The sequence below is a fragment of the Pelodiscus sinensis genome, chromosome 1 (genome assembly GCF_049634645.1).
Source record: "Pelodiscus sinensis isolate JC-2024 chromosome 1, ASM4963464v1, whole genome shotgun sequence".
Taxonomy (NCBI): Eukaryota; Metazoa; Chordata; order Testudines; family Trionychidae; genus Pelodiscus; species Pelodiscus sinensis.
This window is the reverse complement of record NC_134711.1, coordinates 54,153,085-54,166,110: the sequence shown is the minus strand read 5'-3', so window position 1 is coordinate 54,166,110 and position 13,026 is coordinate 54,153,085. Positions and strand designations below refer to the sequence as shown.

Genomic DNA, 13,026 nt, shown 5'->3' with positions numbered 1-13,026 from the left:
TTTCCTGTACAGGAAGGACCAACCGTCAGTTTTAATGCAGCTACCACTCTTCGTAATTTTTGTTTATGGCAACAAACACAGAACATTCTGGATGATGCTCACCCTTCCCATCATGATACTGCTGTTCTTATTACAAGGTATAGCATCAGTCACAATTATTGAACTAGGTCAGATGAGTAACAGTTTCTTGTTTCTGACCTTTTCAACTGTTGCATTGAAATAATTCAAAGTTAATTGAAGTAAATTAAGAAATCAACAGTAAAATTAACCAGTGAAATCAAACAGTGAAATCAAATTAAATGTTTTATACTTGAAAAATATTTGAGTTGAAGGTATAGTTCCCAGCTTAGGTAGATGTATGCACTGTAGCTTGAATTGGCATGCTAAAAATAAAAAGTGTAACCATGGTGGTAGAGGTGATAGGATTGGCTAGCTGCCTGAATACGATCTTGCCCAGGACTCTCAGTACTTTCTCTGATGGATAGCCCATCCTGCCACCTGCCCCTCTGCAGTGATGCTTCCATTTGTAGTGTGCTGGCTCAATCACAGTTAGTGTGCATAGATTTACCTGAGATGGAAACAACACCTTTAGCTCAAGTTTAGGTGTATACTGACACTACAGAGAAAAAATCCATGAAAATTTACAATAACAATGTCGTGTTGGTAGCTAGCCAGCTGATCACCCCTGAATTTGTCATGTGATGAAATGAAGGTTCTACCCACTGTACCAATACATTTCAGTCAGTGCTAGGGCGCTGAACTGAATCAATATCATTCATGGAATCCATTGCACTGATTGTCTACTTTTGGATGAAATGTATAAAATTAATAAATACTTTACTGGGGAAAGCATTACATTTAATTTATATTCCTCCTATAACCACTTATCTCTGTCTTTCTAATGTTCAAGCATAAAAGATATATCCTCCCTGTTTTTTCTTTCAGTTACTCTGATATTTAAACCTTGTTTTATATCCTCTGGAAAAAAAGTTTCATTTGGATCTTGTACTGAATTGTATTTCCTTATTTCGGTAGTGTTGTTGGCTGCTCTGCTTATGGCAGTTTTAAATTCCCAGAACAAAACTGCCCAATTTTCAGCAGCATTTTTATGCTTCCTCTGAATTTTGAACCCTCCAGCGAAATAGCATAGCCTGAGATTCACGAAAGGACGTAGGTGTTGTGATGCTGAGTGTCATAACATTTAACTTTTTAGCCTTGTAGAAAACCGTAGGAACAGCACTGTGAGCCATAGAACTGGAGTTAGGCCTCTAGCCTCCTTTACAATGAATGGGGATGGAGAGGTCCTTTAGAATGTGATCAACAAAGCCAGCATAGTAGGTGGGAACCTGCTTAAGCCAGCCAACAAGAATGATACATGTTAAGACCCATCCTGCCCCTCCCCTCTTAGGGTACATCTACACAGCAGCATTATTTCGAAATAACTAGTGTTATTTCGAAATAACTTAGTCCGTGTCTACACAGCAGGCAGTTATTCAGAAATGATGTCGAAATGCTGTCAAGCTGGAGGACTCCTTACTTTGACTCTTGCATCCCTCATTGTACGAGGAGTAAGGGAAGTCAGAAGAAGAGTGCTCTATTTCAAAATAACTGCTGTGTAGACACTCCCAATTTCGAAATAAGCTATTTCAAAATAAACTGCACAATTGATGTAGCTAAGTTTGTGTAGCTCATTTTGAACTAAGCCATGCTGTGTAGATGCACCCTTATTGAATTCAGCACCTCAATTTGGACTGCAGGGAGGTCCCTAGCTTTGCTAGCAATCACCAAAGGGGGGCAGGATAGGTGTCTTTCTGCATAAGTCACAGGTGAAACCCAGTCCAGTAGGTATACTCAGAGGCTGCTTAATTTGATGCCAAACAGCTGGGAAGAAACTCTCATAAATTCTATCCCAGTGGTTAGCATAGTTACCCCAAATGTAGGAGACAATTGGTTCAATTCCTCTCTTTGCTTGATGAGAAGAGATTTGAAAAGAGTTTCTTATCTCTCAGGTGAGTGGCCTAGTCACTAGGCCATAGAATATTCTAATGTGGGTTTTCCTTACTCTGTCCTCTTGAAGCTGTTTCACTTTAATTAAATACATAAATAAATAATCAAATGTTATTTGCAGGCAAAAACAGAGTGGGGATGAATTTATAGCCCATTTGTTAGGACACTGACCTGAGAGGTGGAAGATCCTGTTCAAATCCCTTCCTGTCAGATTGGATGGGAGTGAGGAGGACTTGACCTGTTCCCACATCCTAGGTGCATTCTTAAAACACTGGTCTAAAGGTTATAAAGTAGGTCTATCATCTGTCCTTTCCTACCTTGTTCTGTGTGCAGTCAGGTGGCCTCTGAGCTTGCCTACTGGATTGGGTCCACAGGCAGACTTGCGCAGGTGACCACATCTCTTCTGAGCTCATGGATTGCTCTGGCACTGAGGCAGAAGGTGGGTATCCAGAGGCTTAGAGTGAGGTTGAAGTGAGCAAGCTCAGAGGAAGGAATGTAGGTACACTTTTACTACAAAAATGTAGGCACTGAGGCTACGTCTACACTACAGGCTTCTTTCACAAGAAACTTTTTGTGGGAGATATCTTCTGCAAAAACTTCTTGCGCAAGAGCACGTCCACACTACAAAAGTGCATCGCAAAAGCAATGTGCTTTTGTGCAAGAGAGCATCCAGACTGCATGGATGCTCTCTTGAAAGGAAACTCTGATTGCTATTCACAGAATAGCCACCAAAGCACATGTGCTTTTTTCTGTTGGCTCTTTTTGCACAAAAAAGCCCTGTTGCCCATCCACACACACCTTTTTGCACAAGAACTCTGGCGTAAAAAGGAGTTATTGCTCGTAGAAAGAGGATTTGCTACACTGCAAAACCCCCTCTGTTCTTTTGATTTACTGTAAATTTTCTTTCTCAAAAATGCGCTCGAGGTGTGGACACTTCGTGGGCTTTTTTTGGGCAAAAATGGCTGTTTTTGCACAAAAACCCTGCAGTGTAGACGTAGCCTGAGGCTATGTCTACACTGCTGGGTTTTTTTCAGCAAAAGATATGCAAATCTCGCTCTCATTTCCATATCTTCTGCCAATTCTTTTTGCAGAAGAGGTTTTGCCGCTAAAAAGCCCTGTGTAGACGGGGCCATTTGTTGGAAAAAAACCTCCTTTTTCACAAGATCCCTTATTCTTCAAAAAATGAGGTTTACAGGATCTTGCAAAAAAGGATTTTTTTCCGAGAAATGGCCCCATCTGCATGGGGCTTTTTAGTGGCAAAACCTCTTCTGCAAAGAGGATCAGCAGAAGATATGCAAATGAGAGTATGATTTGCATATCTTCTGCCAAAAAAATCCCTGCCAGTGTAGACATAGCCTGAGTGAGCTTAAATGTGCGTAGGGTTAGGCAGCAGCCAAGAAAAAGGAGTTTTGTGGGTTGCAGCTGCACATAAAAACAGGACTTGGGTACCAACCTACGTATCTTTGGAGATATGGGACTTAGTATTTAGGTTTCTTGCTCAATGCAAGTTTGAGAGACAGTGATAGCAAGGGCTAAATCTGTTGAGTTTAAATTAGCTTGTTTACAAAAATTTAAAACAGATGTATACATTTAAATATTAAACATTATGAATCATATCCACATCTGGTTTAAAGCAATGTATCTCCATTGAAGACAATACAGCTATATCAGTTTATAGAGCTGAGGACGTGGCCTTATGTGTTTTTTGTTGGAATAAAATATTGGATTCTGGTTTGGATATTACAGTATTTTCAAATAAAATCTTTTTCTTTAAGGGAAGATATCTGCAGAGCTAGAGAGAAGTGTGATACTTTAGGTAAGCTACTTTAAGTCAGTATAATATCTTTAAGAGAACTTGTAAAATAATTACAGATGTGAGGAAATCATACTGTAAATGTAAGTTTCCAATGCACATTTTAGAATGTTGACCTTTATGATACTGCATCCTTGGTAATGTAACCTTGCCTTTTGTATATATTCCTGGGATGATTTTCTGGATCAAGATAGGTGCTTAATTTGTGTGTCTCTGGCTATATCCCTTAGGCATTACTTTAAATATGTACCTCGTAATATCCCAATTCCCTGCTTTTAACATCTGCATTTTCACATCAAAAGTTATGAATGGGACATATCCAGCCCACTTAATTAGCCTCATTAACATGTGTCCTACAATTGACAAATACTTCTTTTGCTGTTATATATATCTTTGTTTCTGTTATTTCTACTCAAACTCATCTGATGAAATGGGTCTTAGCCATGAAAACTCATGATTCCATATATTTTTGTAAGTCTCTAAGGTGCCACAGGTCTACTTATTGCTTTTAATATTTGTATAGTCAGTATTTCTACGTGAATATTTTGCTGATAGACTTCTATATTAACATTCAATTTTTCAGGCTTAGCAGAACTGGGTACAATGTGTGACCCACTGCGCAGCTGTTCTATAAGTGAAGAAAATGGATTAAGTGCTGCATTTACTATAGCACATGAACTTGGACACGTGTAAGTATATATTTCCCAACAGAATAAATGTTTAGATTTCTTTTTTCTTTTAATTTGTGTCTCATTTCCCCTGGTTTTCCCTCTTGCTCTGAGAGCAAATAATCTGCTAAAGCCCTTTGTGGGACACAGCATTCTCCCTGCCCCCTTGCATCTTGCCCCCTCTACTGGCCAACAGTTAGAGGTAATAGATTCATGATTTAAGGCCAGAGGGGACCATTAGATCATATAGTTTGACATCCTGTATGTTACTGGTCACTAAATTAAACCCTTTTATCCCTGTCCTGAGCCCAATACCTTGTTTTGACTAAAGCACATCTTCCAGAATAAAACGGTGCCTCTGTCTCTCTCCATACATCAGCTCAAAGTGGCTGTGGAGAGCCCTGGCTGCAAGAACCTCTGTTCATTCCTTGTGTCTACAGCTGTCACTAGAAGAGGTCTAATGATGCCATTCAGAGAGCTTGGGGTGGGGTCCAGGTTAGCCTCAGTTATTACCCTAACCACAATCTAGTCCTTAATAAATAACGTCAGTTTAAGTAAATACAAGTTGTTAATATAACTTAGAAATATTCTTAAATGTTTTCATCCCATTTTAGAATACTATAGGAAAACACAAGCAAATAGAAATTCCTTTTTAAAAATATGAGAGGAAGCTAAGATCAACACATGATGTCATGAAGTAACACATTGAAGTAAAAAGCCACGTCCTGCTCTGGGTCTGTGAGGCATGCCACAGTTTAGGTGATGATGGCATTTCACAGCCTAGAAGCCAGCTTATGAATTGGTGATGCCTTTCATTTTCATTTAGCCACAGTGCTTCAATTCAAAGAGCAAAATATTGCAATTTGCTAGTTGCATAAATATGATAATGCTGGGCTTTGTGTATCTTGTAGTCACAATGAAGGTGTGTGTATGGGAGCATATATTATTTATATCTTGTTTATTAATTTATATGGTATGGTGGATAAACTGTTTGTCTAAAACTACATGCTGGTCACTTGCCATATCTTTCTGCCACCGCTGCTTCTGGTGATGTTATAAAGTAAACTTAAATGAATTTTAACTTAATTTGTTTTGGGGTGGGTTTTTTTTTTAATTTTTTAGATTTAATATACCCCATGACGATAGCTTTAAGTGTAAAGAAGCTGGAATAAAACATCAGTACCATGTAATGGCCCCAACTTTAAATTACCACACAAGTCCTTGGACCTGGTCAAAATGCAGTCAGAAATACATCACTGAGTTTCTTGAGTAAGTTTCAACATAATGTAGTCTGTTTTTCCAACTTAATTTCTTGAAACTATTTAAAAAACATTGCTTAAATATGACTTACATGCTGTTTTAAAAGTAATCTGTGTTCCTTTGTATTTTTCATATGCTATATTGCCATAGAGTTAGTTGCTTTTCAATTAGGGTGTGTCTAGACTACATGCCTTCGTCGATGGAGGCATGTAGATTAGACAGATAGGCAAAGGGAAATGAAGCCGCGATTTGGCATGTAGATTAGACAGATAGGCAAAGGGAAATGAAGGCGCTAGTCTGGACGCGACGTGCCGACCTGAAAGCCTTTTATCGACATCCCCCTTATGCCTCGTAGGATGAGGTTTACAGGGGATGTCGATAAAAGGCTTTCATTTTGACAGGGGAGTGTCCAGACTAGCGCCCAGAGCCGACAAACAGCTGATCAGCTGTTTGTCGGCTCAGCGCGGCAGCCATGTAAATTTAAATGAAGCCGCAATTATTTTAATCGCGGCTTCATTTCCCTTTTTTGAATACACAAATCTACATGCCTCCATCGACGGAGGCATGTAGTTTAGACGTACCCTTACTGAACAGTGTAATATTTTAACATTCATTCTTAGAAAAGTAGTTCTCAGTCCTCTAAAGCCTGTTGCAGGTGCTTATCTTTCTTTACTGTGAGTAGTTTCATGACTTCAGTTGAATTTCTCACAGCATATTAAGGATATGCTTCAGTCTTTTCAGGATCACAGCCTGGACAGCACCATCAAGTACATAAATCTATTTAACATGGTGTATCTAGAGTAAAATGCAAACCCTCCTCTTTTTATGAAAAGCTTATTTTTAAAATGAATTGTTGGATACAATTATATTTTTCCTTTTAAACTTTTCTTTTCCGGTAACAGGTTTTTTTTCAGTCAGAGGTGAAGTGGCACAGTATGGGCTGGTACAGCATACTAAAATTTTAACAACTGTCTATCTCTTATGGTTTATTTGGAAGTTTTATGTTTGTTGTTGCACTGGTGTGGTAGTATAGAAGGGTAGCTAAATATATGTGCAAACCCACAACTTACTTCATTGGAAGTTATGCATATGTCAATACTCTAATAACTGCCCCCCAAATCAATTAATTAGTGTTTTACATTAATCATATAATCACAAAGTGGTTTTATCTCCAAAGTTATACATTTTGTAAAAGTTGAATAAAAACAAATAATTTACATTCTGTAAATTTTATAACAGTACAGGTTATGGGGAATGCCTTCTTGACAAACCAAACGGAAGAATATATGCTCTTTCATCACAGCTGCCTGGATCAATGTATGATGTCAACAAGCAATGTGAACTTATGTTTGGTCCTGGGTCACAAGTATGCCCCTATCTGGTAAGCCACACAATGCAGAAACCTATCTTTAATATTTATTTAATACTTATTGAAAAATATTTTTTGCAGTTTCTTTAAAATTGAAATGAAATTCCACAGACTCTTTATACTTAAATTGATTTTTTCTCCCTTAAGCATGTGGAAGAATTTAAAAAAAAAAACAGCACTATAGAGAATAAGAAACTTCAGTGAAAAGCTTGGTCATTCAAAATTCTAGGAGATTTTTCTGTGGCATTAAAGAGCAAGTGGAATAAGGTGGTTTAGATGTGTGCATTTATGCATGCGATGACTGTTGCAGGAAATCTGAATTTACATAGATGTGTTATTCCATATTTTTTTCTTAGGGCATGTCTACACAGTGGTGTTATTACAAAATAACAAAGTGAGTGTCTACACAGCAACCCTGTTATTTCAAAATAATTTCAAAATGACAGCTATTCTACGGAGGCTGTGTTTCAAAGGGGGCAGTGGAACCCAGGGTCAGCTGGGGACTCCCCAGCTATCCCAGGCTCTGCGTGGCACTTCCCCAGAACCTGTGGCGAGTACCGGGGAAGTGCTGCACAGAGCCCAGGGTCAGCTGGGGAGTCCTCAGCCGACCACAGGCTCCTAGCAGCATGCAGCCTGGGGTCATCGGGGGACTTTGAGTCCCCCACTGACTCCAGGCTCCATGGCTTTGAAATGCACAAGAGCCCCCACTGGGGACTCTTGTGCATTTCAAAGCAGGCACATACGTGCAGCCCAGAGTCATGCTGAAGTGCCTATTGACTAGTCAATTAAATTCCGTCGACTAGTCAGTTAACCGCATTTTAACATCCTTAGGTGGGAGTCGCTTCTGGGTCAGGTGGAGGGAGGGAATCAGCCCCAGCATTCTCCTGGCCAGCCAGAACATGGGGAGGGAGGCTCGAGCAGCGCACCACTCCTGTCTTCTCTCAGCTGGCTGGAGCACACTTACCTGACAGACCATGGGGGGAGGGGGGGAGAGGTTTGCACCCTTGTGGTCCACATTTACAAAAAACGCACCCCCAACCAAAATTCCTGAAAATGGGCCCCAGATATCATTGGACTTTGGATCAGATCTATGTTCCACATATCCAAACAGTATAATATTGTGTGCAATACTATTTTTTAAAAAAATGTTATAACTTTTAAAACTATGTAATCTATAAAATTAAACACCTATATCCATTTAATTTTTAGATTTTCTCACTTACAACTGTATAATGTGACTCATTAACTCTGTTACTGTGAAATCACTCAATTTTTTAAACACTAAATCAGGGGTTCTCAAACTTGTGATACCGCGACCCACTTCTCAGTTGCTCGCGACCCCCCTCTCCATTGCTCATGAACCCCTTCTAATTTGTTTGTGATCCCCCTCTAAGTTGCTTGCGACCCCCCCGGGGGGTCGGGACCCACAGTTTGAGAAACGCTGCACTATATGCCAAATGTGCAATAATTCCATTGTAATCAATGATAATTTACACCAGAGGTTGAATTAGAATTGAGGACCACCAAATGTGGTTAAAGTAATTTTTGCCTGTTCATTCTTTTGAGGACAACTAAATTTAGTTTGGTGACAATTGAGGATTGAGTCTGCAGGCAGAACTACTACCTTTGGCTGCGTCTACACTGGCATGATTTTGCGCAAATACTTTTAACAGAAAAGTTTTTTCGTTAAAAGTATTTGTGCAAGAGAGCGTCTATACTGGCATGTGCCTTTGCGCAAAAGATTTACTTCTGCGCAAAAGCATCTGTGCCAGTGTAGACGCTTTCTTGCGCAAGAAAGCTCCGATGGCCTTTTTAGCCATCGGGCTTTCTTGCGCAAGAAATTAACGTTGCTGTCTACGCTGGCCCTCTTGCGCAAGAATACTTGCGCAAGAGGGATTATCCCTGAGCGGGAGCATCAGAGTATTTGCGCAAGAACCACTGATTTTGTACAAAAACATACTTCACTGATTTTGTACAGTACAAAGTCAGTGTTCTTGCGCAAATACTCGCGGCCAGTGTAGACAGCAATGTAGACACAGCCAATCTTGCCAATGTAGACACAGCCTTACTGTATATACTGAATAAAGTTTTCAAATGCCCTTGTGATTTTCTGTAAGACTTATGCTTACTAAGGCACTTTTAAAATTTGTCTCATTGTCAATAAATTGGTACCGTTATGTGGAATCAGTAATTAATGGCTTTACTTGTTTATTATATGCAAACCTTATGATGTGTTGTAAATAATCTGAACATCTAGTTTTTTATGAGATAATGATGTGAAGTTGACTGATTTTTGTTAATCCAGACAGTTCAATTAAAATATTCCATGTTACTTTTCTTACGCAGAATTTCCTCTTTCATTTTATAAGGACCAGTGTTCTACACAGCAGTAAAACTTCACAGATAATTAATCAGCCCCACCTCATCAGTCAGCTCCCTGCATGGAGCCCTGGGCTGGGCTAATTAATCACCTGTGAAGCTGTGCTGCTGCCCAGCTTAGAGGGAACACTGATGTACTTATCTCATAGAGCTGGAAGGGACCTTGAAAGGTTATCAAGTTCAGTCCCCTATCTTCACAGCAAGACCAAGTACCATCCCTGACAGATTTGCCCCAGATCGCTAAATGATCCCCTCAAGGATTAAACTCACCATCTTGGGTTTAAGCAAGCCAATGCTCAAACCACTGAGCTATCCCATAATTTGTGAAAAATATATTAATGATAGCTTTTAGAAGTCTCCTATTTGCAAACACTACGAGATACCTGCAGTTAGAGAAATTAAATACATATGTAGGCCATTGCACAAAATGATGTTATGAGTGTAGTAAATGAGAGGAACTTTTGTCTTCTTTTCAGAAACAATGCAAACGCTTATGGTGCACAAGTTCTGAAGGAGTTCACAAGGGCTGTCGTACTCAGCATATGCCTTTGGCTGATGGGACAGAATGTGGTCTTGGAATGGTAAGATTTAACCTTGGCTATTTCTCAGTTCTTTTACACGGTAAACTCATGAAAGTAATGGATAAGAAAGACTAGTGACCACTATTCCTGTTCTGTGCAACTTCTGGATACTGATTATATGGGCCGCTCCCACTTGATCTTAGATACAAAGTTTGGCTACTCCATATAATGTTGTAAGATAAATATTATCAGATTGCGATCGCAGATCAGTATATTTCCAGGTATAAGGATAGCACATTGGTAACAGCAGCCATTTTTCTTTTTAGTTGTGTGGTCCCAAAATTTAGGGACCATCTTGACCAGTTGTTTCCTAAGCTGTTAACTTTCTACTGCCAGTCATGCTCCAGAAATGAATTTCCAAGGATATAGGCTTAACTGGGCTGATATCAGGGACAGGCCTACCATGAGGTGAACTGAGGCGACTGCCTCAGGTGCCAGATTGTAGGGGGTGCCACTAGGACCCAGAGTGTAGAAAATTGTGTCTGCTGCTGGTGCATATGTATTCTCTCTGCTCTAGTTGCACAGAGATGTTGGAGTGCTGTGCTGGAGGAAGGAGGTCACAAGAGACCTTTCAAAGTTTTGGCCCAAGCGAGGAGGCATGGGGGCATCATTTGAGCACCCCACCTCAGGTTCCAAAATGTTGTCGGCCAGCCCTGGCTGATATGATAATGTGATCTGCGAGCCTAGTTCCTGATCCTACATCAGAAACTGCTAGGATTGACCTATGCATGGGTATGTCTACACTACCACCCTAGTTCGAACTAGGGTGGCAATATAGTCAACCGGAGTTGCAAATGAAGCCCGGGATTTGAATTTCCCGGGCTTCATTTGCATGTTGCCGGGCGCCACCATTTTTAAATGTCCGCTAGTTCGGACTCCGTGCCCCGCGGCTACATGCAGAACGAACTAGGTAGTTCGGACTAGGCTTCCTATTCTGAACTACCTGTACTCCTCATGCAACGTGGAATGAGGAGTACAGGTAGTTCGGAATAGGAAGCCGAACTAGTGGACATTTAAAAATGGCGGCGCCCGGCAACATGCAAATAACCCCCGGGAAATTCAAATCCCGGGCTTCATTTGCAACTCCGGTTGACTACATTACCACCCTAGTTCAAACTAGGGTGGTAGTGTAGACATACCCCATCTTATTATCTAGTCTGACCTCCTGTGTATCACAAGCCATTACTTTTCATTTGCTCATCTAGAGTTCAATAACTTTGCATTTTTGCAGATTTTCTCTGTTTGATACTATGTATATAATAAAGAATTTGATAATATGATATGTTGAATAACAAATTAAGAAGTTAAGTTCTGCATTTCCTGAACACTCATGATTTTCTTACATCTTGCAAAATTAGAAAAATAGTGATTTTGGAACTACCAGTAGAACTTTGGCCTGATTGAACCTCATTCATGTATTCAGTATTTAACCTATTTTCATGAATTAGTCATTTAAAAAGATGAAAGTTCATCATATTTATATTAAACCTTGTGTATAATCATTATTTTTAAGTTACTCCAGTGTGTGTGTACTAACATCAGAGTACTTTTGTTATGTAACCTAACAAAACCTCTTTGATGTGTTATTACTGCATTGAAACAAAATAATTTTCTCTAGTCATTGAGAAGATAATCACAGTATTTAGAACTTTACTTCTGAAAAAAATAAAAAAAAATGTACAATAATTAATCTGAGAAAGTGTGATTTGTCCCTACTTACGGCCTGCTGCTGTGCTCATCAAAGTTAGTGAGAAAGTTTTCATGGCCTTTAATGGGGATAGGAGATAGCCATTAGTTATTGGTCTCTAAACAGTAAGGCATGCTCATTGATAGGCCTAATTTAGCCCTAAAACCTTTTTTTTTAGCCTTATAATTTAGCCCTAAAAGCACTTTTTAGATTTAGCATATGTTTTTTATTTTAATTAGTCTTATCCTGTAATATGAAGGCCAATTTTGACAATCAATTGTTTGTTTTACTTTCCTAAAAATCCCAAGTAGGTTTAAAGTTAATACAAAAGACCCTAAAGGGAGTTGAAAAGACTGCTTTTACTGAGCTCTTGGGTTGTTGAAGGCAACCTTTTCTCTTTGGGTCAGTTTTTTAGATTTCAGTATCTTTGGAATAGAGGCTTTTTCATTTACAGAGCTGAGCACATGAATGGTGTTATTATAATAATAATTATAAAATAATAATGATAAATTTGGTCATTACTGGTGGCATTTCCTCTAATAGTAGTAGGTAAAATGAAGCATTGTTTGAGTCACTATCTCAACAGAGGATAAAGAAAACCTTTATCTCAGGCTTTGAACTTCTGCTTTTCAGCTATTATCACTTCATAAAATTTAAACACTGGTTCATTTCCACTCTAAACTTCCTGCATAGTCCACACTTCCCTCTGTTTCATCACAGTGAACTTCCTTCACACAACAAATGTGAACAGATACAGGAAAGAATTATTTTAGTAGGAGCAAAATAAACTTCTTGGATTTTCTGCCAGAATTTATGGAAATCTCTCCCCTCTCATCCCCTTTCATCTTCTACGTTCTGAATCCTGATATTTGGCAGTGGTCCAGCTGTAGCAGCTTTATTGTCTCTGGGACCCACTTGTCAGTACATTGATATTCACACTGTGTACCATTCCATCCAGGTGGTTTTAGTATTTGCCTTCTGGGATTCATGAAAATCAATGGAAGGAGGAGGCGGCATCTGCCAGTTCTAATCCCACCAGCATACAGGCCCTCAAAGGAGCAGAGAATGATATATGTTTTATAATTCATGGCCTACTTAGTGCTCCAAAGAGACTTTACTATAGAAGAGCAATAAATAAAACTTGACTTACCAGTGTGAATATTTGCTAGTTTGCAGGGACATTTGTTATAGTGAATATCTGAAATTTACAGTGCAGAAGAACAAATACTGTATTACTTGAAAACACTACGGCTGTGTCTACA

At 39.3% G+C, this 13,026-nt stretch overlaps 1 protein-coding gene across 6 annotated transcripts in view; it reads left to right on the top strand.

The window, feature by feature from the left end:
* The window catches only part of ADAMTS20 (ADAM metallopeptidase with thrombospondin type 1 motif 20), a 189,380-nt gene that overhangs the window by 65,476 nt on the left and 110,878 nt on the right, over positions 1-13,026 (top strand). For all 6 annotated transcript variants that reach the window (XM_075930240.1, XM_075930234.1, XM_075930230.1 and 3 more), the window contains 6 exons: positions 13-137; positions 3,783-3,823; positions 4,404-4,509; positions 5,611-5,757; positions 6,988-7,129; positions 9,973-10,077. In XM_075930240.1, coding sequence (XP_075786355.1) covers positions 13-137; positions 3,783-3,823; positions 4,404-4,509; positions 5,611-5,757; positions 6,988-7,129; positions 9,973-10,077 — 666 coding nt within the window. The remainder of the gene's footprint in view (positions 1-12; positions 138-3,782; positions 3,824-4,403; positions 4,510-5,610; positions 5,758-6,987; positions 7,130-9,972; positions 10,078-13,026) is intronic.